The sequence below is a fragment of the Myxine glutinosa genome, chromosome 4 (genome assembly GCF_964187855.1).
Source record: "Myxine glutinosa chromosome 4, kmMyxGlut1.1, whole genome shotgun sequence".
Lineage (NCBI taxonomy): Eukaryota > Metazoa > Chordata > Myxini > Myxiniformes > Myxinidae > Myxine > Myxine glutinosa.
This window is the reverse complement of record NC_136264.1, coordinates 131876256-131902411: the sequence shown is the minus strand read 5'-3', so window position 1 is coordinate 131902411 and position 26156 is coordinate 131876256. Positions and strand designations below refer to the sequence as shown.

At 45.3% G+C, this 26156-nt stretch overlaps 1 protein-coding gene across 4 annotated transcripts in view; it reads left to right on the top strand.

Moving 5' to 3' along the window:
- LOC137425225 (DNA topoisomerase 3-beta-1-like) overlaps nucleotides 1–26156 on the top strand; it is a 36196-nt gene that overhangs the window by 6524 nt on the left and 3516 nt on the right. The window contains exons 3-19 of one of the 4 annotated variants that reach the window (XM_078776428.1): nucleotides 180–261; nucleotides 3171–3459; nucleotides 8259–8365; nucleotides 8478–8552; nucleotides 9809–9993; nucleotides 13982–14138; nucleotides 14426–14539; nucleotides 14850–14940; nucleotides 16651–16805; nucleotides 17145–17250; nucleotides 17350–17538; nucleotides 17639–17812; nucleotides 17924–18052; nucleotides 18156–18305; nucleotides 19470–19570; nucleotides 19780–20026; nucleotides 25450–25647. In XM_078776428.1, coding sequence (XP_078632554.1) covers nucleotides 14136–14138; nucleotides 14426–14539; nucleotides 14850–14940; nucleotides 16651–16805; nucleotides 17145–17250; nucleotides 17350–17538; nucleotides 17639–17812; nucleotides 17924–18052; nucleotides 18156–18305; nucleotides 19470–19570; nucleotides 19780–20026; nucleotides 25450–25647 — 1657 coding nt within the window. In that variant the 5' untranslated portion in view covers nucleotides 180–261; nucleotides 3171–3459; nucleotides 8259–8365; ... (1 more) ...; nucleotides 9809–9993; nucleotides 13982–14135. Of the gene's footprint in view, nucleotides 1–179; nucleotides 262–3170; nucleotides 3460–8258; nucleotides 8366–8477; nucleotides 8553–9808; nucleotides 9994–10290; nucleotides 10569–13981; nucleotides 14139–14425; nucleotides 14540–14849; nucleotides 14941–16650; nucleotides 16806–17144; nucleotides 17251–17349; nucleotides 17539–17638; nucleotides 17813–17923; nucleotides 18053–18155; nucleotides 18306–19469; nucleotides 19571–19779; nucleotides 20027–25449; nucleotides 25648–26156 lie in introns of those variants that run through there. The other 3 variants (XM_078776427.1, XM_078776429.1, XM_068113426.2) reach the window with 3 other exon arrangements.

Sequence of the window (26156 nt, the reverse complement as noted above, 5' to 3'; positions counted from 1 at the left end):
ACCTCACGAGTGTCGTAGAATTTACCTTACGAAAAAAAGTTATATTGATGTTGTTGTATTAATTTGTGATTGGAATGATGCTGTTTAACATGAAAATATGGAGAGATTGAGTTTAAAGGTGAATTAGGAAATCATGTGAGGGTTTCCATCCATAACATTCGCGGATTCTGTATTTGCAGTTTCGCTGTTGATCGTATTTGGTTGATCGAAGGTTTTTCCGGAATGGAGAACGTCTCGGACATCTCGTGTTCACACGAAAAGGCAAGCTGCTGTATTTTACTTTTACTGTGTTTTATTTTGACAAACATGGACCGTTAACTGAAAAGAAAAACCGACGATGGTGGCGAAACTTCAGGAGTTGCTAAAAGGAGGTGAAACTCATCGTCAGAAAATCCGACCCTGAATATATTAAGTTTGGATTTACAGTGACATGGGATTCAGTCAGAGTGGTCAATCAAGCTCCTGTTAACTTGCACCACCACATACTTGTGTGAGTCAGGGTTTTCACTTGTAATTGGCACAAAATCAAAGACAAGGAATATACTGAAAGCAACTTTGAATGGTACTCTGTGAGTCGGACTCTCACCCATCCCACCTCAGATTGATCTGATTGGTTCTGATTGGAAGTATCCCACTGATGTAAGCAGCACTCTATATTTAAGGCTCAAATGTCTTAAATAAGGAACCAAATAAAGTTATCATTAAAATTACTGGCAGAGTACCCGCCCTACGGGTGACCCTACGGGCAATCTTGTTCCAAGCGTGCAACACATTTTTCTGACATCGGACATTTCTGCTGACAACTGCTTTGATTTGAATTTCTTGCTGATTTCCTTTGGTAATATTGCTCTTGCTGATTTCTGTTCAACTTATGTGTCCTTGGTTTTTGAGGCATCTCAATTTTCCAGAAAAAAACAAACAGCAAACGTCACCCTCACTAACAATACCCACAACCAACCCACACCCACTTTTTCCCCTCGCCTCCACCATCCCCTCACAATCCCCCATCAAGCATCACCCGAGCTAACAATACCTATGACAACCCCACAAGCCTCCGCCCACTCTACTCCACCTCACAATCCCCCTTCAAGTGTCACCCTAGCTAACAATACTTATGACCACCTTACACCCCCCTCCCCACCCTCACAATTCCCTATCAACCGTCACCCGAGCTAACAATACCCACGACCACCCCACACCCCTTAACCCACTCCACCATCTCCCCACAATGCCCCCCTCAACCATCACCCTAGCTAACAATATACCCATGACCACCTTACCCCCTCCCCATCCCTTCACATTTCCCCATCAACCATCACCCTAGCTAACAATACCCATGACCGACCCACACCTCTCAACCCACTCCACCATCCCCTCACAATCCCCTATCAACCGTCACGTCACCTTAACTTGAAATGACCTTCAAACTAGGATAGCATCCAGGTGCTACTCAGGTCTTTGAAGACAGCGTTGAATTAGAGTGGCCGAGAAATTTTGGTCACAATGACATTGAATTAGAGTGGCCGAACCAGCTTATGCCCTTATTATGGGCACCTCGGGATGACGTACTGGCAAATCATTTATTTGTGACCATGCTTCACATCTCAAAGGTGTGAAATACGACATCGGAAGTACTAACTGCACGCGTCTTCAGTATCGAGCTTAAATCTGTCATGGCGGATCTGAAGAGCAGAATGCTTGGAGAAATGGTGGGCTACTTCGGCATGAAGGAGGATCAGAAACGTGGACTCCCACACTGCCACATCCTGCTGATACTTGCTCCTGCATGACGTTATTTTCCCGGGTGCCGCACAAACGGCTGCACCGATTGAGATTTAACGGATGTTTATATAAATCGTTTAAAAGAAAAAAAGCCTTCAATTTCTGATATTTTACCTTTTCATTTGGGCCTCCCAATTGAAGCCCCGCCCATGGGGTGGGTACCGTTGTTAGTTGAATCAATTCGTTCTTGTCACACACACAAATCTCACCACCAAATCGAATCGTTTCGTCCAAATCCGTCCATACCTTTTTGAAATATCATGCTGTATATCATTGTTTGCCTTGTCACCCAATGGTGAAGAACCCCCCCCTTTTTTTTGTATACAAGATCGAGGCTCGTGTAAGAGCTAACATCAATCACAAAAAAAAAAAAACCGACACACAAAACATGCAATAAATGGAGCGGGAGACAATATGGGGAGAGAGAGGGAAGCACACAAGTACAACAGCAGAGAACAGGGACATCGGAAGATCTGTGAGAGGGAGAGGGCTTGGGGAGAGGAGGCATGGGAAGGGGGGGGGGGAGGAGGTATAAAACACATGGATTCTGCTATAACTTCCAGGAAAGAAGTCGGTATTTCAAAAAAAAGTGTATCTGGGGTGAATTAACGGGGGTAGAAGAGATCAAGGTTTTGGATGGGGGAAGATAGGAGATGGTGGTGAACAGTTATTTTAAAGACCTGGAGGGAGGAGTGGGATTGAAGAGGGTGAGGGAGTTTGTTCCAGAGGTGGGAGTAAAGAGGAACGAAGGAGTGAAGGTGAGCAGAGAGTCTTGATTTTGGCAATTTCACCAGAAAGGGTTGCTGGCAGATCTTGTGCGACCTGTAGGAATATTTGGGGGACAGAGCCCAGAGAGAGCTGGGGGGGGGGGGGGGGTGGGGGCAAGGCTGGATAGGAGTCGATAAAAGACAAAAAGACCACCTACCTACCTGCCTGCGGTGCGTGAGTGAAAGGCCGTCGGAGTTGGCTTCATCGCGGGAGATTCCAATGATTCTGAAAGCTTTGGTTTCAACAGCGTGAAGCCGAGCTAGGTGTGAGGCAGGAGCACCGGCCCATAGGGGAGAACAGTATTCCATTGAGCTGCGGATGAAAGCCTTGTATGTGGTGAGGAGCTCAGGTGTGCCAAGGAAGGACTTCGCACGATGGAGGATGCCCAGTCGGCGACTGTCTTTGGAGGCCAGCTTGGAAATGTGGTTTTCCCAGGAAAGATCATGGCAGATAGTGAGACCCAAAAGCTTGAGTGACAGAACTTCTTGGAGAGGATTGTTCAGAAAGTAGATGGGAGGGTTGTCCAGTCGGTCTTTTCTGAGAGACATAGTGAGAGTGTGAGATTTGTCAGGATTGAAAGACATGTTTCTCTTGTTTGACCAGTCTGTGATTTTGTGCAGGTCTGCAGAGAGTGAGGAGGCTGCAGACTGCCTATCTGAGGGATGAGGAACGGAGCGGCAGAGAGTGGAGTCATCAGCAAAGAGATAGGATTTTGCAGAGATTTGGAGAGATCGTTGATGAAGACGAGAAAAAGCACAGGGCCCAGAACCCTACCTTGGGGAACTCCAGCCTGAACAGGAAGGGGAGATGAGAGAAACCCATTCAAGGCCACACGTTGACTTACGACCAGAGAGGAAGTCCGCAAGCCATGCATGGAGATTTCCATGGAAACCATAGGAGGAGAGTTTGGTGAGCAGAGTGGGGTGCCAGACCATATCGAAGGCACGTGATATGTTAATAGTCTACTTGCCAAGCCTATAGAGCCCTCTTGTGAACCCGGAAATGTTGAGTACCCCAACGTTTTAAGTTAGAAATGTACAGTATGGGTCCCCAGCACTTAGAAACTGCCGGATGCTAACTTGCATATGTTAGGCAATTAGTAAAATTTGCATTAATAGCATTAACCTTATCAAACATAGGCCTGGGACACTGAAATTTCTGTTTCGCTCTATTGCTCCGTTTGAATGCTACAGGAAAACTCCCATCCACTCACCATAGAGACCGCGACCCTCCACCATATCATAAATGGCCAGGTGGCAGATGAAAAGGTGAATGTGCAAGATGCATTGAAGATCGGACAGGACATGAGCACACTGTTCTCTTCATCACTTCCTGCGAGATTTCATGCGCCCATCTCAAATAAGGTGGTGACAATGACATTCACCAAAAAAAGAGTGAAGGTCAATGCGAAGATCATATGTGACCTTGAGGCGTTGTTTGCTCGGCTGCTGGTGGTGGGGAGCAAGAGAAGAATGGAGCTCTCTGCCCTCTTTGACTACGAGCTCGGCCCGGTCCCTGCATCCATCATCGATGAGTATGGATGCCTCAGGAAGGGTAACAAGTCTGTGATCGTCCAGCGTCTTGGAATCCTTGCCCCCAATCCCCACCCACCACATGTTGTACTCGTTGATGCATCGCAGCTCATCTACCACGTGGTGTGGCCATCGTCAGGCACTGTGGCTGACCTCGCAGCCAGCATGGGGCGCCGGCTTAATCGCTACATCACCGAAACATTTGTCATCTTTGACCGGTATGAGCAAGTCTCTGCCAAAGACCACGAGGACCTCCATTCATTGTTGAGACAGCAGAAGCAGCATGTCCAGAGTAGAGTGACCTGGTCTGAAACCAAATTGATGATCAGGGATCAAGCTGTTGGAGAAGAGGAAGGATTCGATATCCGAAGCAATGATGGATTCCATGACTTTGCTGATAATTGGGAGAAGGCTGATTGGTCTGTTGTTGCAAGGATCTGTTTTTGCCCCTTTTTGTGTAAAGCGGTGATGTTGGCTGATTTCCAAGCTGAAGGCAGATGATCTTGAGCAAAAGAGAGGGTGAAGATAACAGAGAGTGGCTGTGAAAGATCTGCAGAGCAGGATTTTAGGACCCATGGGCTGATGCCGTCTGGTCCAGTTGCAGAATCGAGGATTGACAGAAACTTCTCCACCTTGTCAGAAGAGAAGGACACAGAGTCCAGGTGCAGCTGGGTATGACTGGGTACGGTGGGTACAGAGAGAGATGGGTTTGGGACACAAGATTTTGAGGCAAACACAGAGTTGAGGCATTCAGCTTTTTCACATTTTAAATAATGATGCAACCAATAGCCACATTTGCTCAGAACTAGAATGGTGTTGCTTCATGGACTTCTCGCCAGATGTGCCAGACTTTCGCCCATTGGAAGATTTCCGCTCTCCCTCACATTTGCTTTATTAGAGTTGAATAGTTGCATTACGTACACTGCTTAGTGTACCCCCTAACCCCCACCGCAAAGCCACTGCTTACATCCTCCTGCCCTCCACCCAGCCCCTCTTAAAACTGGGGCTGTTGAAAAGCATGCTTCACTTTAGTTTAGAATAATTTGTTTTCTGCTTTTCAGTTTATTTTCGTTTCTCTGATAGCTACTGTCATGTCTGCTTCATTCTTCACGAGCAGAAGTACCCGGCATTGCCGGGCGGGGGAGGAGAGGGGAGGGGGGAGGGGCGGGGAACGGGGGGGGGAGGGGAAAGAAGGGGGGAGGGGAGAAGAGGGGAGAAGGAGAAGGGGAGGGGGAGGGGGAGGAGGGAGGGGGGGGGAGGGGAGAAGGGGAGGGGGAGGGGGGGGAGGGGAGAAGGGGAGGGGGAGGGGGAGGAGGGAGGGGGGAGGGGCGAGGGGCGAGGGGGGAGGGGGAGGGGGGAGTCAAGTCGGAAGTCATTGTCATCAATTGAATGTCGCATTTATTTTTTATTCCCTGTCAAATGGCATTGGTCCCGCATTCCGAACCCAGAAGTCATTGTCGTCAAATAAATGTTTCACTCTCTGTCACATGCCGTTGGTCCCATGTCAATCGGATGAAGTTGAAAAATTAACGTTACGAAGTTTCTCTGGGACGTACTGATTCCGAATATGAAGTTGAAAAATTAACGTTCCGAAATACGCTGATGACGTCATAATTTTAAAACGCGAAGTTTTTTAAATTTTAAGGTGTGCTGTAGTTGCTCTGAGACGTACTGATTCCGAATATGCCTTTGGTTTCGCTCTACGATGAGTAGTTCTCGAGTTATAAGAGGACAAACAAACAAACAAACAAACATACTTTACTGCTTTATATATACACAAAGAATTAAGTTAAGCACCCCTACACAAAGAATTAAGTTAAGCACCCCCTAATCCTGTCCTGAACCTGAACCCCCTCGAGCACGTTTGGGACATGTTGGGACGACAAATAGCGAAGATGGTCCCTCCAATAGCCAATCTGGATGAATTGGAACGTGCATTACATCGGGAATGGAACAACCTGCCACAGCAACGCATACGACGGCTTACAGGGTCTATGAGACGTAGGGTTGAGTCAGTGATCCGATCACGTGGGTCCTACACACGTTATTGACGCAAAGATCGCTAGAGGTCTTCTCAGAACAATGACTGTACGTTAGAAAACATAAACGTCATCCACACTGTCCGTGATGGACCTATAGCTCCATACTTAAATTGAGGTGAAAATATGCCTAAAATTCCCAAAAAATTTCACCTTAAATTATTCAGAATAAAATATTGAAAACGGCATGATTGTTATGTTTTTATGTGACCATAATATCACTTCTCCAGAAAATATAGCAATATCATGGGTATATTACACTGTTTTGACGACAACAAACTTGTAATGTGCGAGGTTGTAAAAAAACGGGGGGGGGTGCTTAACTTAATTCTTTGTGTATATATAGATATGAGGTGACACTTTGAACTAATTGTCCCCCGTCGCACTGCAGAGTGAAAGGGGGACTATGGTTTTCCCCTCCGTCCGTCCGTGCGTGCGTGCGTGCGTACGTGCGTGCGTGCGTAAGCAAAGGACCGCATTCGAATTTGGTGTGTGGGTGCAACCCACGTCAAAATCCAAGATGGCCACTGCCATGTATGTCTGACGCCATGTATGTCTGAACCTTGTGAGCGGAATATCTTGAAAAATAAGCGAAGTACCAACTTCTAATCTGGTGTGTGGGTGTATCGAGGCATAAGGAAGAAACCTATTGAAAATTGGGTCGCCACGTCAAAATCCAAGATGGCCGCCGCCATGTATGTCTGAACCTTGTGTGGAATATCTTGAAAAATAAGAGAAGTACCAACTTCTAATCTGGTGTGTGGGTGTATCTCGGCATAAGGAAGAACGCTATTGAAAATTGGGTCGCCACGTCAAAATCCAAGATGGCCGCCGCCATGTATGTCTGAACCTTGTGAGCGGAATATCTTGAAAAATAAGCGAAGTACCAACTTCTAATCTGGTGTGTGGGTGTATCTCGGCATAAGGAAGAACGCTATTGAAAATTGGGTCGCCACGTCAAAATCCAAGATGGCCGCCACCATATATATGTCTGAACATTTTGAGCGAAATATCTTGAAAAATAAACGAACTACTAACGTCTGATCTGGTGTGTGGGTGTATCTACGCATAAAGAAGAACGTTATTGAAATTTGGGTCGCTACGTCAAAATCCAAGATGGCCGCCGCCATGTATGTCTGAACATTGTGAGCGGAATATCTTGGAAAATAAGCGAAGTACCAGCTTCTAATCTGGTGTGTGGGTGCATCTAGGCATAAGGAAGAACGCTATTGAAAATTGGGTCGCCACGTCAAAATCCAAGATGACCGCCGCCATGTATGTCTGAACCTTGTGAGCGAAATATCTTGAAAAATAAACGAACTACTAACTTCTAATCTGGTGTGTGGGTGTATCTACGCATAAGGGAGAACGCTATTGAAAATTGGGTCGCCACGTCAAAATCCAAGATGGCCGCCTTGCGTCTTCCACTTTGTCGACTCGCATCACTTCATCGACGGGGGACCTAGGCGTAACACTTGTTTTCCCTTCTTGGATAACATTCCCACAATTTGCTGATTGTTACCTTCGCAAAAGCGGAAGGTTATGTTTTGATCGCTGTGTATTTATTTGTATGTCTGTGTGTGTGTGTGTGTGTGTATGTTATTCGCATAACTCAAAAAGTATTCAACCGAATTGCATGAAATTTGGTGGGATGATTGGTTATTATACGGGACACATTTGATTAGATTTTGGGAGCAATCGGGTCAAAGGTCAAGGTCAAGGTCACGAAAAGGTCAAAATCGTATTTTTACCATAGCGCGGTCAATTTTTATCCAATTGGCATGCAACTAATGCCAAAATGTTCAGAATTCAATGCCCGATCTTGTGATATACGACATGACCCAGTGAAGACATTACCCTTGTTAGCGGTTGGGGGTCAAAGGTCAGGGGGGTCACGACCTTGCAAAATGTGCGTTTTTTGTCATAACTCGGTCAATTCTTATCCGATTTGCATGAAATCAGCACCAAACTGTTCACTGTTCTGTTCCCTACACTCCCATGCCAAGTACAGAACAGTAGCTGCGGCGAAGGTATGCGCTCTACCGAGTGCCCGTTCTAGTTTATCTATTGTGTCTAGTTGTATTTATCTATTGTGCCTCGTTTTATTTATCTATTGTCTCGTTGTACTTGTCCTCAGGCCGTTACACCAGCTGGGAGCTTGCCGATCCCGCTGAGCTCTTTACTGTCGCCCCAACGGAGAAGAAAGAAGCAAATCCTAAACTGTACATCGTCAAGCACCTGCAGGTAGTGGAGCACTCGAGTGGAGCTCAAGTACCTGCCCCTGTTGTTTACCAAGCACAGCCAGGACACATGTAAACATGCATCCGATTCCCTCTCACCCATCCTCCCGTTACAGATGGAGGCACAAGGCTGTGATGGGATCGTGCTGTGGTTGGATTGTGATAAGGAAGGAGAGAATATCTGTTTTGAGGTTTGGAATTGTTAACCTGCACACTCTCCCAGCGGGCTATACTTTCCCAGTCCTGAACCAAACTGGAAAAACCCATGCACGTCTCTCCCCATCCACACTGTGCCATGCACAGTGCACACACCATCCCAAACCACATGTTGCACTTTGATACAAATGCCATCTAAATGTACTCCCCATCCGTTTATACACCTTCCTTCGATCCCCAAATTGATGGGACTGAAGATGATGGGAATAGAGCCTGTGATGGATGCTGTGAAGAGGAACGGGTTGAGATGGTTTGGTCATGTGTTGAGGAAGGATGAAAGTGACTGGTTGAGAAGAGTGATGGAAATGAATGTAGAAGGAAGTAGAGGACGGGGAAGACCGAGAAAGACTTGGCTGAAGATGGTGGAAGAAGAAATGCGGGCAAGGGGGTTAACAAGGAGAGATGCAGAAAATAGGGCAAAATGGAGAAGATTGTCATGGGGACCGCAATGCTAACTCCCGCTCCAGCAGGGAAAATGGCCTTAAAATGCCTGTTGTTACCTTCGCAAAAGCGGAAGGTTATGTTTTGATCGCTGTGTATTTATTTGTATGTCTGTGTGTGTGTATGTTAATCGCATAACTCAAAAAGTATTCAACCGAATTGCATGAAATTTGGTGGGATGATTGGTTATTATACGGGACACATTTGATTAGATTTTGGGAAACAGATTTGCTCAAATTCTGACTATTTTTAACTCGATCGTATTTCACTCAAAGTTATGAGCGACTGAAGAAGAAGATGTCCATCCAGGACGTCATCACTATAACGCGATCTCCCGCGATCATTTCAACCTCAAAAAAAATTATAATTGCAGATTTGACAATAGATGAGGCATATTAACAAACGAATGAAACAGATTTGCTCAAATTCTGACTATTTTTAACTCGATCGTATTTCACTCAAAGTTATGCGCGACTGAAGAAGAAGATGTCCATCCAGGACGTCATCACTATAACGCAATCTCCCGCGATCATTTCAACCTCAAAAAAAATTATAATTGCAGATTTGTCAAGAGATGAGGCATATTAACAGACGAATGAAACATATTTGCTCAAATTCTGATTTTTAAAAATCGATCGCATTTCACATAAAGTTTCACATCGCATACACTCCCATGCCAAGTACAGAACAGTAGCTGCGGCGAAGGTATGCGCTCTACCGAGTGCCCGGATTCTAGTTGTTATTGTCTTCGATCCCAAAATTGCTAACTTGTCCCTTTGTTTTTGTGCAGGTTTTGGACGCCGTGAATGGCTACCTAGCTTAACAGACGAATGTGTGGCGAGCACGGTTCAGTGCCATTACCCAAGTGGAGATCACCACGGCGCTTGCAAATCTCATCAAGCCGGACAAGGAGGCCGCACAGGCGGTTGATGCTAGGCAGGAGCTGGATTTACGAGTTGGTTGCGCATTCACAAGGTATAGCTTTGGCATGATCGTGATGGTTCATCATGGCCCGTATGACCCGATCCTGAGTCAATTGTTGCTTGCATTGTCTACCAAAATGTTGATACACATGACACGCATCTCCGGCCGTGGTGTGTGTGTGTGTGTGTGTGTGTGTGTGTGTGTGTGTGTGTGTGTGTGTGTGTTTGTGTGTGTTTGTGTGTGTGTGTGTTTGTGTGGAGTTTGTGTGTATGTGTGTTTGCGTGTGTGTGTTTGCATGTGCTTGCGTGTGCGTGTGTTTGCGTGTGTGTGTGTGTGTGTGTGTGTGTGTGTGTGTGTGTGTGTGTGTGTGTGTGTGTGTGTGTGTGTGTGTGTGTGTGTGTGTGTGTGTGTGTGTGTGTGTGTGTTTTGCTTTGCTTTGCTGGTTCTTATTTCCATATGAAAGTTTCTGAATGTGGAACGGAATCCTCCCAGGTCTCAAAGTATCCACATCCGTATGTGGTGATTGTGTGCAAATTGCTGTTGTTGGCTGCTATCACCACATGTGGGTGGGTTTCAGGAGGTGGAATGGAGTATTGCTGGTGTTTGAAGTATCCAACTCCCTTTCAGTAAGGCCGGGGGGGGGGGGGGGGGGGGTCGCATGATTCATAGACCACACTGTGAAGTTTTCTTGTTCTCAGAGTTTTGTTCCGAGGGCTCGTTTTAGGATTGACATTGAGCCCTGGACAGCCTCCAACTGTAGTTCGTTTGTAGTAATACTAGAAGATAAGACCTGTTGCTTCGCTGATGGGAATAACAGTGTTACAGACAGAGATAGTATTTCTGATTATACACTGCCTTTTAAAGCATGCAGAAATCTTTTTGATAGGGCGATATTGTTATGAATTTTGGGGTAGAGTGATATATAGATCAGGTAGATCTGTGTAGGTATCATGCGCCGACTGTCGTGAAGAAGACGAACCTTTTCGTGTACATAAGTAGAGGACCTGTTTAGCCCGGATGTCGGATTAAGTTTGTATATTTGTGGTCATACAAGGATGGCCTTGTGATAATTATCGTAGGGATTATGTTAATTCCCCTGGGTGTGAGACCTTGTGACTTATCCTTTGTCCCTTATGGCACGACACCAATAGTCACGAGGCAGGCCCGTTAGCACACACACTAATTAAAATCCCCCCACAATAAAACTCACCGGAATGCACCGTGGGCGCTTGGCAGGAGGCGCCCACGCATTGCGCCAAATGGCGATAAAACATTGTTCAGGCCGGCTGAGGCCACGCCCACCTCGTGGTGGATTGGTCGAAGGGTTTGATGGGAAGATCACACCAATGTGGTAGGAAGGGCCAATCGGCATGCAGCTACCAGCCGATTGGGGTAAGAAGGGAGCCCGGACTGGTCACTACAAAGCACAGGCAGGCCGGGAGCCATGCCTAAGAAGGACTCGCTATTGGGCCAGGTGTCGACCAACGGGAAGGCCAGGGTAAAGAGGAGGGACTCGTGATTGGTCAAGGCAGGGGCAAGAAGCTGGCCACTGATTGGTGGAAGGAACGCCGAGGGGGAAGCAGAGCGCCGATTGGCTAGGTACCACCGATGACGTCAGGGGCAAGTAAGAAGCGGCACGCTGATTGGTGGAGAGGACAGCTGACGTCACGAGACAGCCAATAAAAGAACTGGCTGGCCGGCATTTTCTTCTTCTTGTTTTGGATCCCTTCGTGGTCAGACCTTGTTCCCTACTGCCCTCGTGATTCTCTACCTCAACCTCTTGCCCCTCTCGTTCACCTCTGCCCTCGACTCTTGCTGACGGTGTTCCTTTGACGAGCGAAGAGCGGGGTCTCATCGAAGCGGCTGGGAGACGAGCTGCACGCCTGCCGCTCGAGACGGACGGTGGGGCCTGGATAGCGTGCACGCCAAGGACGTGTGGTCGTTCCCGCCAGCAGCCTGGGACGGCGTCATTCCCGAGGAGAACGCAATCCACCTCCGCTGGTTGAGCTAAGCCCACACACACATGCATGGCCCTTTATTTTCATATATTCTTCCTTTGTGTGTATTATAAGTCTGGTGTGGGGACGTCCCAATTTAGGACATTTATTTGAGCGTCACGTTTTCATTGTTCTCGGGTTCCGTTTAATAAACCTGTTTATTTTTGTACATTTTAATTCCGTTTTCCTTTGAGTTACTTTTTGCATGATTGAAGACTGTTCGGGGATCGCGTCAGGTAAAAGCGTCCAGCTTGTTCTTCTTCTCTCTTCCTCTCGCGCGTAGATAATAAATCCGCTATTGAACAATGCCTCGAAGTAACGCTCGATTGCTATCCGTGATTTACCGGTCTTCACCGAGGGGGATCACACGACAATATGTTACTGTGACATGAATAAAATGGAAATGTTGAAAGAAAAAGTATTGAATATAGCAAGCATTTTCTGAATCTAATCGATATGAGAAACGGGATTGAATGAGACTCACCATTATTTTAAGTGAAGAAGAAGATGAAGAGCTTTTGTTTTAAACTGTAAATTGAAACCGGCCCGTCTATCGTCAGCTTACTCAACTATATCATAATGTTTGCAGATTGCGTAGCATCTAATTGATAACGCTGCCAATTGTGTAGGGGGTAACGTAATTGCTTGATTAGGATGATTGTCGACAGCTGGACGGACATGGACGCATGGATGTAGGCACACCACGACCGAGCTCCATTAATATATTTGATTCCCAGGGATGGTTCTTAAGATCCCCATAAGGTCCTTCTTTATCATTCCTGTTGCTCCTGCACAATTGTGTTGTACAATTTCAGCGCTCTTCAATTTCCAAGATCTTTTGACTTCATTTTTGAGATCTTGGTATTTGGTCTTTTTCTTGATTTCTGCATTTTTTAGGCCAACATCATGTGAACTGACACCTCAATTAGTAATGCCAGCTTTTTTTGTACCAAAGTAATAATATCCGGTCGCGATGCTTTGTTTTCTATGTTCATGATTGATGGGATCATCAGTTAGTACTTGAGCATTATGCCCTTGTTTTACATTATTGATTTTGGTTCGTGTTTCCATTAGTGTTCTCAAACTGGGATATTGAATTTTCTGCAAATGTGCCAGTGGATTACTCTACATACTTTGTTGTGCTTTTGTGCATACAGCTACACTGAAATGAGTTTTTTATGCCTCCGCCAACAAAGTCACCAGAGGCATTATGTTTTTGGGTTGTCCATCCGTGCGTTCATCCGTGATAGGGTTTCGTTACGGTGATAACTTGAGAACGGCTGAAAGGAATCGGACGAAATTTGGCAGAGATGTAGTGTATGTGACAAGGACGACATGTTTAGATTTTGGTGAAGATCCGGATTCGGATCCGGCTACTAGAATTTTAAAAGTGATTCTTCACTACTGGGAATAGGGCCAAAAACGATATATAGCATTAAAAAAAAAAACAACCACCTTTAGAGGCCATTTTTCCCCGCAAGCGGGGGTTGGCCTTTTTCGGGAACCGTGGTAGTTGTTGTTTTTCGGTCCCCTATTTGAAGCGATGTTTTACAGCCGGATGCCCTTCCTGACGCCAACCCTTTTTGCCGCCTTTAACGACAAACAGGGAATTACCAGTGAACTGGTACTCAATTTGCCGACCTCGGAAGGATGACAGGCTGAGTCAACCCCCCTGGCGTTAATTCAGCGATCGACCGGGATTCCAACCCAGGATCCTTGGATCCGAAGCCGGCACCCTAGCCGCTAGCCCAACACCAGGGATATAGCATGATATCTCAAAAAAGGTTGTGGACGGATTTGGACGAAACTTGGTGGACGAGTTGGTTAGGTGACAAGAACAAGCAGATTACATTTTGGTTCAGGTCCGAATCCAGATCCGGCCTATCAGTGGGATACAAAACATAAACTGTTCAGCCTGGTGGAGGTAAGCGCTCTACCGAGTGCCATTCTAGTTACTTCTGTGATTGGCAACAACACATCATTTTGTTTATATCATGTAGTTAACTTGAAAACAGCTAAGTGGATTCTTTCTGCTTCTGCAGGTTCCAAACCAAATATTTCCAAGGGCGCTACGGTGACTTGGACAGTTCGCTTGTCTCTTTCGGACCATGTCAGACGCCAACTCTGGCTCTTTGTGTCAGTCGCCATGATGAAATCCAAGCTTTTCGTCCCGAAAATTATTGGTTGTTACAGCCAATGGTTAGTCACCTCATATGCTTCTTCCTACCAGTAACTGCGATATTTGTCCACCCGTTACTGCATCTGTTTGTTTGTCTTTAATTTTGGTCAAATGATTTGCGCTACACCAAACATTGTGGTGGGGTCATGGCAGTGTGTAGTGCACCAGGAAAGAACAATGTATTTGTGAACCTTTTGGAGATTATGTGTGAAGAACAGGAATTCTGGACCGATGTGCACATACATTTTAAACAGTGTGAGTGAAACCATCAGTTGTTTAACAGTTTGCTTTTTTGTGGAAACGGAAGGTGGTGCTCCCAGGTGGGGTAACCCTATCACTGGACTGGGATAGGGGGCGGGTTTTTGACCGAGAGGTGGTGCTGGCACTACTAGCTATTGCCCGCTCTGCAACCAATGCTCAGGTAAGGAGAGAGATAGAGTGTGTGTGAATGTAAATGTAAATGATCTGTAGAATTCCTACAGCTTAATAACTGTCAGATTCATTAGCTGGGCACTGTTGTCATTACCTTTTCAACCATTTTGACCCAGAACCTCTTCAAATGTGGGTTTCACAACCTTTGTTGTGTCCAAAGATTATCCAGTGGGAGAAGGGGAGGGATGGAGAAATGGAGAATGAGGGATATAATTGTATGATCAATCGCTTCTACTGTGCAATAGCTTTATTATTTTGGGAAGTGTGACATTGTTTTGGTGATGTGCGTGCACAATCAGGTGATGTCAGTCACAAGCAAGGAGCGGACCAAGGCTCGGCCGCTCCCACTGAACACGGTGGAGCTGCTTCGAGTCGGGAGTTCTGCCCTCGGTCAGTAATTACCCTCGCCTGAGGAGAGGGTATTGCATTTGAGTCCGTTTGTCTGTCTGTCTGTTTGTTTGTCCGCACAGAATAAATATGATTTTCTCTGCAACCATTGGTCCGATTGACAGAAAAGTTTCACCATAGGTGCAACTCCACCTGTATAATTTTTAAATGATAATTATCACGTGGTTTGGGCCGCCATCTTGGGAAAACCGAAAACCTTTGCACCTCTATATCTCCGAAAGTGCTTCATAGAAAAAATTGAGACATGGCTCATTGTAAAGAACTCTCCATGGGGAATAAAATATGTTGATTATGATGTCATAGGTGCCTCCATTATGACGTCATAATTCGACAAGTACAAAACTTCATCCGATCAAGATGAAATTTCTTGAGCATAATCTAGGGATAAATTAGTGGAGGATTTTTTTTAATGATGACGTCATCGGTCACGTAGTTCGACCGCCATATTTGTTTTAACACAAAAGCCTTAAAAGCCACTGAAAAGTCATCCTGGTGAGGGTCTGCAATCTCTGATTGCTTTCTTGTTTATCTGTGCATTTGTGTTGAACCAATGATTAATTTACGTTGCGCAATTTAGTTATAGGTGTAAATATTAACAATGTGTGCTACGAACCTTGAGTTTTAAAACTTTATGCACAAATAGAAGGAAGTTTGTTCACAAAAGACCAATCAAAATATGGAAGAGTAAAATGGAGTCGCATTAGTTTTTGCATGAGACGTTTCTTCAACCACTCCCCCCTACCCCCAATCTCTCAGCGGTTTCTACCACCCCACCCCCTAATCTCACACTCCTCCCCAATCATCAGTTTCCTCCCTCTTTCCCCTCACCCTCCCCCCCTCCAGCAGCTTCCACTCACCCCCTCCCCACCCCCACCCCCTAAGCAGCTTTGTTTCCTCTCCATTTTCATAAGCAAGTGCTACTGTGCTGGGTAAATAAATAACAACAATCATTTCGGTTGCATTCCACATTCACCTTGACCGTTTTTTAAAGCTTGCCACAGGCACAATGTTTTGAGAACTATACATGTTCAAGAGGATGATAACACCATTGTTTGGGTCCTTGCTGGTGTGAAATGATCCTTGATGATCCAGACCTCACCACCTTGTTGTGGTTCATCCCACACGGAGAGCAGGCTAGCAACCGCCTTCCCTTTTGTGCATCTCATCTATTCTAAATAATCTTGGGGTGAAGGAAAGGATATTTCAGACTTGGAAAGAAAGTGCAAAATCAATGCTTAAAACTCGAGCATGAGCTTGTGCGTGTATCGATTCTTGTGGGGCATGCATATTGATTTATTGTAGGACATGTTTATTGCATGCATCATTGTGTTCCTGCATGAGTTGATAAACGATGGACAAAATATTGGTATTTCGTTCTGGGATACCAGCAGCATGAGCTGTATATGTTCAAACGAGATTGGCAGGAGGTCAATCTGAGGTTTACCTTTTCTCAAACCTATTTTTGAGGGAAATAGCTTTACGTTGGCCTTGTCTGAGTTTATTAGTTTTGATTTGTTGCATGAATGAACCAGTAAGTAATTTATGGATAACTCTGGAAACTTCTCATAAAAGGTTGCTGCACCTGAAGTGCTGCTATTTTCCAATAAAAAAATAAAATAAAAAAAACAAGAAGAAAAAAAGTCCATTAATAGCTGGCCTTTGCTTACTCCTGCCTTTCCAATTGTCTTACAGGTATGAGTCCTCAGCACACTATGCAGGTGGCAGAGAAATTGTATACACAGGGTTACATCAGTTACCCTCGTACGGAAACGAGCAGTTACCCAAGCTCCTTTGACCTCCCTGCCTCCCTGCGCCTCCTGACATCGAGCTCCGAATGGGGGGACTTGGTAATGCCAGCCGACTTTTGTTTCTGTTTATTTAAGGAGAAAATAGGAATTTACATTTTTTTTTTCCCCTTTCCACCTTCGAATCGTGTTCCTGGTTCAGTTTGCAGTTTCAAAAATCGAAAATGCACTTCAAGTGATTTATTTACTTATAAGTTCCTTATCAACCTGTTTGTTGATATCCCTTTAATACTCTCATCTTTTTTCTTGTATCCAAGCTTGGCCACTGCCAGTGCTACATTTGTTTTAACTTGGGCCGATTTAATGATCGACTTTAACGTTTTTATTCACCACGTTTATATTTTTGTTTTAAGCATCGCTAGCGTCTCTCTTTTCTCTCAGGCACGAGGACTTTTGGAAGAAGGCCTAAACAAGCCAAGAAAGGGTAACGATGCTGGTGACCACCCTCCTATTACTCCCTGCCTACTCGCCACAGAGAGCCAACTCGGTAACATGTTCTCCTTTCCTCCTAGTTAACTTCATGCTTTTCCTGTTTTCTAGTATTTGTTTGCAATTTTTCCTTTGTCACTTCCTTGCTGCCGTGTAGGGAGCGAGGCATGGCGTCTGTATGACTACATTTGCCGCCATTTCATTGCCACCGTCAGCCCCGATCTGCACTACCTACACAAGGAGCTCTCTTTTTGGCTGGGGAGCCATGCAGAGCACTCTGCAATGGGATCTGAGGAGATTGGCGGAGAGTTATTTACGGCTACGGGACATTACCTCGTCTCGCCAGGTAGCAACGATGGAGCCGCTCGCATAAAGCCATTTGCTTTGCAAGGTGGGCCCTTCTATCAAATGCGTTAGCAACGTTTTGTGTGTCCTCATTTTCCCAGGTTTCACTCAGGCAATGCCTTGGCTTGGCCTGGGCCCAGATTCTGCCTTGCCAGACCTAGTAGTGGGTTCCCAGGTCCCTGTTGAGGAAGTACACATGCTTGAACGGCAAACAAGCCCTCCAAACTACCTCACTGAGGCTGAGCTGATTGGTCTCATGGAGAAGCATGGGATTGGTGAGGAGATGGTGGATGGCATGGATGATGAGGTTGTGTTGTGTTGTGTGTCATCATGTCATTGTGGAATGTTATTTTTTGCTTATTTATTTTATTTTATTGATTGTTTAGGCACGGATGCCAGCATTCCCGTTCACATCAATAACATCTGCCAGAGAAACTACGTCACAGTGGAGTCTGGTCGTCGCCTGAAGCCCACATCGCTGGGGGTCGTCCTTATTCATGGTTATCAACAGATCGGTACCTGGAACACCTCACCTTGTGTTTCCTTCATGTTGTCCCATACTTAGATTTCTTTAATAATTTTTGTACTGTTGCAACTCTTCCCCTATTTTGCTTTCAGACCCAGAGTTGTCTTTGCTGGGTATGAGAGCAGAGGTTGAGAGACAGCTGGGACTGATCGCCCTGGGCCAGGCAGACTTCCGTTCAGTTCTGGATCACGCGCTTGACATTTTTAAGAGGAAGTTCCACTACTTTGTGGAAAACATTGCTGGTAAGTTGTTGGTAATGTCACTGCTGTAGGGACAGAAGGACAGCTCGGTGGAGATTTTTCTGTTGATCGTCCAAACCCGTTCGCCCCACAGTCGGATCATAAAAGGACTAAAAACTACAGTTGTGCTGCAGTATGAGCAGGGGCGCTACATGTTTTGAATTTGGACTGATAGCCAACCATCTTGTCTGCATTCTGGTTGGGGATGTTGTAGATCTAAAATTGTCTCTCATGAAGGAGGCTATTGTAGGGCAAACCCTGTCTATCTCCCCTGCCGAGACTTTAAATGCGATACTTAAGGGCTATATAGAGATGTGTAGATAATGGTAAGAATTGGGTTATCTATATACACTATGTATATATAATGGAAAAATCTGTGTAGGGGAGGGGGGGGGGGGGGGGGACGGGGACGGGGACGATGCTTCGGTCGACCCATGTGAGTATGTCTATTAATTACAGTACGTCCGGCTGGAATGTACCATTAATCTACCTTTAGACCCGAGCTACTATTGGAACATACCCATTTGATCTTTTAATACCCTTTAGACCTCTTTCACCCCATATACCTTAAACCACTATTGGAACATACCTTTTCGATCTTTTAAGACCCTTAGACCCCTTACACCATTATTTTTATATGCACACCACACAAACATCTATATAGAGTCTTTTTACAATATGCAGATTTTCACCTTTTTGAGAATGTAATGTGCAATCTACACCCACCTGGAGGCTGGGTACTCTGCGAGTAGTACATAAAAAGAAGTTTGACAGATTAAGTTCATGAGCCTTTCTTCCTCCTTTGTTGAAGTTTCTTTGTAAAATTATTTTGTGTGATGGAAACGGGGTTAAAGTTCATGTGTTGGTTTCATGAAGTCTCGGCTGAGAAATATATTTCTTCACATCGATGGTGCGATGTTGGTAACTTTAAAAAAAGAACACACTTGCAGGTAGATGGACGATGGGGAGGGAAATGGAGTTGTGTTTCCATTTAAATTGGTGAAATTACTTTCTCCTGAATTACAGAAATGTAAAGGTAAAAGGAATATTTGGTGCAATGAGTGAGCCTTGTGAAGTTTGAATGAGTTATTTTTTCCCATCCAAGGAATAATGTTGGCAAATAATTTTGGACACATCTTCCTGATTTAATCATTGTTCTTACACCAGGAATGGATGAGCTCATGGAGGTTTCTTTCTCACCACTTGCCGCTTCGGGAAAGCCTCACTCTCGCTGTGGAAAGTGTAGGAGATACATGAAGTACATCCAGGTGAAAATTGAAGGGTAAACTGTCTGGTCAGGTCGTGAGTACTTGTATAAGAGTGCACATCATTGATTTGGCCTGTGACGATGTACAAATAAAATTATGCAGTGGGGCGAGGAGTGATATTGGGAAAGTGTGCACATGGGATGGGCCATAGAGAGTGGTGCAGCCAGCGTGTCTAATCTTTGTCTTTCTCTTGTTTGTCCCATCTCCAGGCACGTCCCAGACGCCTGCATTGCCCACAATGCGGCGACAGTTACTCCCTCCCTCCGGGCGGCTCTTTGCGAACGTACCGGGACCTGTCCTGTCCTCTCGACCACTTTGAGCTTGTCCTGTGGGTCGGAGGTCCCGGAGGTGGTGGCGGAGCCAGCCGAGGAGAGGCCGGTGGAGCAAGCACAGGACGCTCATTTCCTCTCTGCCCATATTGTTTCAACAACCCCCCATTTGAGGGCATGAGAAAAGGTGAAATAGCGTGGTGTGGAGTGGCTTACCAGAAGCGGACTTTTCCGTCTGAAAACAAGCACATTATTTTAATTTGTCTTAAATACTGTTGATCGAGTGATCAAATTCATGGTAATAAAATAACTAAACTTTACCCTCCAATGTAGAGGTCGGGAAATTTAATGGTCCCAGTGCAATGTTGATGTCCCAGTGCAAATGTTGAATATTGATGTTCTTAAACTTGGTGCAGGCCGTTATATGCTTAATGATGTGTTAGTAATTTAAAGAGCATCTATGCAGATAAGTAACGTAACTAATGATTCTGACTTGTAATTATAATTGAAAAGCTCAACACTGAGTTAATTTTCGGCTTCTTAACGCTCGCCATTATATCAACCACGGCCAGTGATAAAACTAAATACTCATTTATTTCACCGCTTTTTATCTCAAACTTTTCAGACTTTTTTTTTTTAAGTCAATGGTAATACAAAATAATTAGGATTTCTACTCACTTTTATCTTGAACTATAACGTTGTACACTGGCTACACTATGTACAATACTATGTATGCTACACTACACTATGTAAGATACAGTGCACGTGTGTGGTTCCAAAACTAGTCCTTCCTGTCTTCTTGTTCATTTCCTGCCAAGACTGATGCAAGACAATGCTATCGCTTGTAGTGTTGAATATGGTTATATACAACTTATGAGGATTAAAAAGTAAACATTTCTTTGTAAATACATTTAGTAGGATTTTAAGAATCCCTACATAATTATTTTTCTTTCCTTCTTTGTGCCATTAGGCGCTCAGGGCACGATGTAATTTCATTGGCTAGGTGTTGCAACCTGGATGGGTTGCCACTCCGACACAGGATACTCGACTGCAAATGCAGGAATTTGTTCTGGGTGCCGTTGATGGCTCACCTTCTGTTCGCGAAGGACACCGTGCGGTCATTAACATCCACCAGCTAATGCTAGCAAACAGGACACCCTGATTAACATATCGCAGCGCATGCCGGATTAACACATATAGCAAGAACGCTTCATTTCATGCCATCATGCACATCGGCCTACTGAGGCAGTTTTGCTAGGGGGCACAAACCTGGGTGGGTCACAACTAAGGCTGGGCAATATCTCGATATTATCAACTTGATAAGCTGTCAAAAAAAAATATCGTCAACGTGATACTACATTTTTCAAACTCTCTATCTCGGCACATTCGTTAATGGAAAAAAAGTGCTGTGGGGTATCATAAACTGAAGATTTTGAAGGATTATATATTTGCACCGGTACAATCGCCACATCTGAACTGCATGCAACTCAGACCCTTTGTCCGAGAGCTTTTATCAAAATTGCGCCGTGCTCAAAAACAGACATGTTGCCCACGGAGTGACAAACACCATAGGCAAACACAACATTCACCTGTACCATCGCGGTCGATGTGCATTTCATCTCCCACCCCTCTCCCCCACCATACGCCAATCATAAACAACGAAAAAAAGAATTAAATAAATCGATAAGCACGGAACGGGTTGAGTGATGGATATCGGAATGACATGTACGTCTGCAGAGGCCTAGTGTACTGCTAGACGTAATGACGTCGCAGCAAAAAGCGTGACAGCCAGATGGATGGATGGAGAAATCCAGCTACTTTAATACTATAATAGCCTATAGGACCCGTCACTTCGCTGACGGGATCACCAATCTGTGCATAATTGAAAAAAAAAGAAAAAAAAAAGGTTCTTGTTTGGTGTTAAATATTGTCGCGCGAATGCCCTCGGTTAATACCGTGGGCTCGCGGATAGCCAAACGGGCTTTAACTCGGAGGCGACGATCAATTGCGGATTTGACTAGGCAGCACGGGAGGAAGAAGGAAGAGGAAGAAGCAGCGAGCTCTTACCTGTAGCGATCTCACCGGCAGTCTTCAACCCTGCAAATTAATCTCACACGAACACAGGAGGTAAAATGTACAAGAAAGAAAGATTTATTACGGAACCCGATACAAAGAAACGCGACGGAAGAACTAATTCTAAATTGGGACGTCCCCACACAGATTTCAAATACGAGACAAAGGGAGAATGAAGAAAATAAATGTCCCGTCGTGTATTTGTGAATCCAAGCTTATCTGTCTGGCAGTGTAGTGTCAGGTCGATGTTCTAGCGTGTCGTCTGACGCAGCTCTGGTTGGCGCGGAGAAAGGCCCCGATGTGCCCCCGCTCGCCCGCTGCCAGGCCCCGAGCCACCCGCTCAGCGGCACGCCTCGCTTGCCCACTCGTCGGTCGCACGCGAGGTCCCGTGTGCTCGTAGCACCAAGCCTTGCTCCAAGCACCAAGCACCAAGACCACAAGCACCAAAACCAAGAGCAAGGGAAGAACCCAGGGAAGAGAGACAGTGAAGAACTCCGAGCGCCAAGAGATCTCGAAGAGTCCAGCCCAAAATGCCGGCGAGTCAATAGTTTTGTCACTCCGGTCTCTGACGTCCCCTTTCTCTCTCCCAATCCGTGCCTCGTATATTATTGGTCTTTCGCGCCTTCTGCACTGATTGGCCGAATGTTCGTGCCTTCCGCACTGATTGGCCGAGGTGCCAACGGTCGGTGGCCAATCAGTGTGCCGCTCCTTCCACCTTCCTTTCCTGGCACGATGTTTGTCGCCCATGGTGGCGTTGTACGCGGCCGCTGCCTGCTTGACTTTCTGTAAGTCTTATTGTAAGGGAGGGGATTTAATTACTGTGGTGCACTAAGGGCCTATCTAAGTGCCTATGGGAGTGTGTTGCCATAAGGGACACTGGGTTGCTCACAGAGGGAACGACACACGAGGGAATTTTACCCATAATCCCTGTTCTAATTAGCATGCCCCACCCCCTCATGACAGGGACGAAGATACGCACTTACTCTGACATATGGCTAAACACAGAACTTATTACATATAGATTCCCTATCACGACAGTCGAGCACCTACCTATGCAGATCTACCTGGATCTAGATATTCCTCTACCCACCGACATAACAATATGTTTGTTAAATATGTTTGGTGTTAAAAACGACATTAAATGAAATAAATGGGGAAAAATAAAATTTGGATGTGTATAGGGAGAGTGTTAAAGGAATATTCATCACAGTCTTTTTATATGCTGAATTGCAATGTGTACTTCCTGAGAGTGGTTTCATTGAAATCCAATCTCAAGTTAACAAAGGATTTCTGGGAGATCCTGCTCTCCGTGCAGGGATAACTAACGGCACATGTTGGCATTTGCAGTTTTGACACACCCATGTACCCATAAAAATAAAGAAATTAATAAAACATTTTTTTGGGGTCACAAACATTCCCGGGAGTTACCCGAATCCACCATAGTTGGATTTATTGAAATCAGTTAATCCGTTCTCAAGTTATAACACGACAAACAGACACACACGTCTTCTTTTATAATATACAGACTTGGCATTTAATATGGAATATTTTTTTGTGGGGGTGAACTTACTTTTCAAGATGACTTGGAACCAAAAGTTCATTGGAATTATGTTGAAATTATTCTAGATTTTGTTAATGTGACCTTTAAAAGAAACAAAAACCACATTTGACATTTCGAAGCAAATAAATTGATCCTTGAAGGTGATGTAAACTGATATCGCACTCAATTCATGGACAGTACTGTGTTAAACTTCTGTACGTTTTCCAGAAGTATCTCTTTATTTTGCACATTAGCCAAATTTATTTTTAACAAAAACAAAAGTTAAATTACGACTAGGATTACGGACAGTAAAACTACAGTTCAGTACTTCTTGTAACCCCCACGAGCATTCAGGAGAGCACGTACACGTCAAGGCATGCTGTACACGAGATTTGCCAAGGTTTGGACAGGAACCGCTTGCCATGCAGTGACAATAGCCTGCTGCAATTCACGCAGAGGTAAGCTGTTGGTCCAAGTTGTCGATTTGACGCGTTAATTCTGTCCACAAGTTCTCTGTCGGATTCATATCCGGGGACATGGCAGGCCACTCTATATGCTCTACACCACAGTCAGCAAGAAAGTGTTGGATCATGCGAGCACGATGAGGCCGTGCATTGTCATCTTGGAAGACAAAGTTTCCTCGAAAGGCTGCACGAGCAAATGGAAGCAATGTTTCTTCCAGAATGGCCCTGTACTTGAACTGGTTCAGGTTTCCATTCAGTACAACCAGGTCAGTTTTGCCCCCTGCATGAAAAGCAGCCCAAACGGTCACCTCACCACCTCCAGTTTGGACTCTTGGCACTATACAATCTTCGTTGTAGCTTTCATGCACTTGTCTGCGCACTCAGACGCGGCCATCTTGACGATAGACCAGAAATCTAGACTCGTCACTGAAGATCACGTGATTCCAGTGTCCTGGCTGCCATTGACGGTGGGTGCTCTCTGGCCCACTGCAATCGGCGCTGGCGGTGTTGTCTGGTCAGGCGTGGCTTTCTCAGGGGACGCCTTGCACGATAGCCTGCTTGAACCAGTCGTTGGTTGACTAGCCTTCTGGATACAGGCACATTTGTCAGTTGCTGCCACTCAGCCCTAAGTCGATTAGCTGACTTGGTACGGCCATTGCGGACTAACCGGTGCAGCTGGCGATCATCCCAACTTGTGGTTCTGCGGGGGCGTCCTGGTTTCGGTATTGGAGTAGGGACACCCCTCTGAGCATTTCGTTTCAGGATCTTTGACACCTGACCTTGAGTGATGCCATACTGCCGAGCAATAGCACGCTGTTTCATGCCGGAATTTCGTAAAGCCACCACTCCATGACAAACAGCATTGTCGAGTTGACGCACCATCTCCAGAGGAAGCGGCAATAACTTTTGTAGACGTGCAGCAGTTGTTTTCCACTAATACAGAGCGCAACAACCCTTATATACCCGATTGTGAAGCCAATCGTCAAATGTACCTGTTCGTACATTTTGTCACGCCACCTGTGATATAAACCTGTTATTGACTTCTTGCTGCGACAGACAATCAGTGACATGGTTTTTTTCACAAAGAAATCACCGAAGCGTAAAAGAAACTCACCAGATTGATAGACTGAGTTCAGAAACTAATCCCAAGTCAAGAAAAAAAAAATATTCCATATTAAATGCCAAGTCTGTAGATATAGTATAGATGTAGCCTGATTTTGGGCCACAGCAGTTTCTTCGCTGCTCTGCGAAAGTGCAATTGATGTTCAAAAATATCCATTACGATGACATTTGTATGACTGACACAAACACTACTTTCAATGAGAGCACACACAAGTGTTTACCTCTATTTCAGGACAGATTGCATGGTGACAAAGAGCTATATCTTCAATCTACCTTACAGTGGATCATCATTGGGCTTATATTAACATCGACAGCGTGGATTAACATCGATAGATGAATCGATTATATTCATCTCGACTGCAAAGGCATTTATTATTCGAAATTGTAACTCTTTGCTTCTCTCCTCCACAGGGCAGGGTTGCCCCTCTTGCCTGCACCCTAGCTGTCCCCATGGAGAGAGAGCCCTCGCTGTATCCCGCTGTGGAAGTTGTCAGACCGGCCTCGTGCTACTGGACCCCGTCTCTGGACCACGCTGGATATTTTGCTGCAATCGGTGTCCCCTGTCTATCCGCGCGTTTCGCAATGCCTCACGAGTCACTGTACTCCCAGGTAACAATTTTAGGTAGTGGTTGTTTGGGAAATTTGGGTACTAACAGGTAACCATGGAAATTCAAACATATTCTGCATTATACAACAACAACAGGCATTTTAAGGCCATTTTCCCTGCTAGAGCGGAGGTTAGCCTTGCGGTCCCCATGACAATCTTCTCCATCTTGCCCTATTTTCTGCATCTCCCCTTGTTAGCCCCCTTCCCCACATTTCTTCTTCCACCACCTTTAGCCAAGTCTTTCTCGGTTTTGCCCGTCCTCTACTTCCTTCTACATTAATTTCCATCACTCTTCTCAACCAGTCACTTTCATCCTTCCTCAACACATGACCAAACCATCTCAACCTGTTTCTCTTCACAGCATCAATCACAGGCTCCATTCCCATCATCTTTCGCAATTCATCATTCGTCTTCCTCTCTCTCTACGATACTCCACACATCCACCGAACCATTCGCATTTCCACCCTTTCCAGCCTTCGTTGCTGGTCTATGTTCATTACCCATGTCTCGC